This window comes from Salpingoeca rosetta, assembly GCF_000188695.1.
Source record: "Salpingoeca rosetta unplaced genomic scaffold supercont1.23, whole genome shotgun sequence".
In the NCBI taxonomy this organism is placed as follows: Eukaryota; class Choanoflagellata; order Craspedida; family Salpingoecidae; genus Salpingoeca; species Salpingoeca rosetta.
Genome location: NW_004754911.1, coordinates 997621 through 1000120, shown reverse-complemented (window position 1 = coordinate 1000120; position 2500 = coordinate 997621). Strand labels below are relative to the sequence as shown.

Below are 2500 nucleotides of genomic sequence, written 5' to 3'. Positions count from 1 at the left end.
CATGTGCCCTTGCGACTGCCGGGGAGAGCGGGCGCGCGGGAGCGAATCGTCGACATCTCGCACACTCATGTTGGCAGCAAGCACCGTCGTCGTCACCTGCATCACGTGTGAGTTGGTGCGTGTGCGAGCTTGTGTGTGAGTAAAAGTGAGGGATTGGGCGACCAACCGAGGATGTGTGTATGTGTGTGTGTGTATGTGTGTGTGTGTGTGTGTGTGTGTGTGTGTGTGTGTGTGTGTGTGTGTGTGTGCATCATCATGAATCCCTTCCAGCACCACCACAACCACCACCACTACAGTCACTGCCCCCGTCCCGCCACAGCACCCCGCGTGCACACCTCGGTCTTGTCCAGGGGCCCATCGGGATAGCAGAGGCCGTTGACGCGCGCATATATGTGCTGCTGCAGATCAGAGTACGACGCGAATCGGCGCTGGCAGAACGGGCACTCGTGATGATCGTTCTCAGATCGATCCACAAACACAATCGCGCCCTCTTCTTCTTCTTCTTCTTCTTCTTCTTCTTCTTCATCAGCGTCTGCTCTTCCTCCCTCGTCATCACCAACACGACGGTGTTGGTGATGGTGGTGGTGATGGTGGTGGGAATGCGGCAACCCTCCCTGACCAACGCCGGCCTCTGCTTCCTCCTACACACGTGAGCGAATGAGCAGATGGGCGCGTGAGCAAGTCAGGTGCGTGAGTGAGTGTTCCATGTGTGTGTGTGTGTGTGTGTGTGTGTGTGTGTGTGTGTGTGTGTGTGTGTGTGTGTGTGTGGATGTGCCTATGACCTCACTCCCAAGATGCACAATTGCTGCACTCCATGTCCAACGCAATCGTAGATGATTGGTGGAACTGTGCATCAGACCGCTGCCCCCGTAACCCCAGCACAATTGAACGCACACACACACACACACACACACACACACACACACACACACACACACACACACACAAAATACGCGCACACAAAGACACGTTATGCATCACAGCAGGACCCACCGGTGGGAAAATGGCGGATGGCATGTCGCGTGCATGTGGATGGACAAACGGCCCGGCCTGGACTGCTGGTCCTGCCGTCACGCGCGGCTGCTGCTGTGACTGTTGGTGATGCATGGAGGACTGCCCGCGCCTGTGGGAGGAGTCCACCATCACATACCGGACAGACGGGCCGCCCATATTCGACGCAAACGAACTGAACCAGTGTGTGTGTGTGTGTGTGTGTGTGCGTGTGTGTGTGTGTGTCGATGGCAGTGAGGCTGCAGTTGTGTGTTCGGGTGCAAGGACGTCATCGCCCACGATACCACTGCACAACTTATCCCTCTATTATCTTTCACGTACTGATGTTGTGATGGCTGCTGCTGCTGCTGCTGTTGCTGAGGAAAGAGCGTGCTTCCGTTGCCTGCATGCATGCCAGCACCGTCGCCTGTCTCGCGCTCCACATGTGCACAAATCTCCTCCGTTGCCACCACCTGTTTGCCATGCGTCACATGGTACAATGGGTGTGTGAGGGTTAAGCTTCTGCGCGAGCGTGCGTGCATGCGTACATGTGGATGTGTGCGTGTGCGTGCGTAAACCTGAAGGCAGTGAGTGCTTCAGAACGAGCCACACAAGCGCACACAACGTGCCAGCCCACAACTGCGCGCTCACCGTTGTCTTTGCGCGGGGCGGGTAGCCGTGCGGTTCCGCAACAACGAGCCACAGGTGACGCGTGGTCCATGCCTCGAACATGCACATGGCAACCTAACTCAACAGAAAGCAAAGTGTAATGGCATTGAGTCAGCTGTCATTCTTAAGACAGCAACAGCAGTTGCTCTCTCAACGCGTGGGCCTTGTCTTTCTCGTGCATTCACGTGCACACACACACACTTGTTCACGCACATTTTTTCACGCACACACACACACACACTTGTTCACTCACACACACACACACACACACACACACACACACACACACACACACACACACACACACACACCTGGTCTTCTGTGAGTTGCTCCTGCCACCAGTCTGAGAACCTCAGGGATGGCTCATAGTAGTAGGAGGAGCCAGGAAACTCCCGTCGAAACGCGGCAAACAGGTTTTTGCAGCCGGTCTCCTGCTCCAAAATGTCGTGCAGGTCATGCACAGGACCAAGCTCGATGCCAAAATCGACGTACATCTTCACAATCAGATCTTCCCGGACGTTGTAGCCGACCTACAACACGGAGCGAACATACCGCGAAGCATCGTTTGGCTGGTTGGTGGGCACACAGCACCAGCAAAACACATGATACATTCGACGTGGCAAACACATGATACATTCAACGTGGCTCTGGCAGGCACGACAGGCACACTTGCTTTGGTGTAGTCCTGATGCGTGAGTAGAAGCTGCAGTGATGCAGGCATTTTGCCGCTCTCTGTAGGGGCAACGCACAGGCGCAGCAATCACAAGGACACGTGTGTGGTGGCATGAAGTGAGCGTGGTCAGTGCCAAGCTGGCAGCTCGTAGCCTGCAGCATCAATCGC

General features: G+C 55.6%; 1 protein-coding gene across 1 annotated transcript in view; it reads right to left on the bottom strand.

Annotated features, from left to right (window-relative positions):
- PTSG_08484 (uncharacterized protein) overlaps positions 1-2500 on the bottom strand; it is a gene marked incomplete at its 3' end in the record, with an annotated part of 3998 nt that overhangs the window by 639 nt on the left and 859 nt on the right. Inside the window, exons 4-10 of the mRNA XM_004990676.1 lie at positions 2333-2391; positions 1971-2189; positions 1642-1734; positions 1333-1463; positions 994-1186; positions 336-641; positions 1-96 (exon numbers count right to left, since the gene is read on the bottom strand). The exon at positions 1-96 is cut by the window's left edge and continues 639 nt beyond it. Coding sequence (XP_004990733.1) covers positions 1-96; positions 336-641; positions 994-1186; positions 1333-1463; positions 1642-1734; positions 1971-2189; positions 2333-2391 — 1097 coding nt within the window. The remainder of the gene's footprint in view (positions 97-335; positions 642-993; positions 1187-1332; positions 1464-1641; positions 1735-1970; positions 2190-2332; positions 2392-2500) is intronic.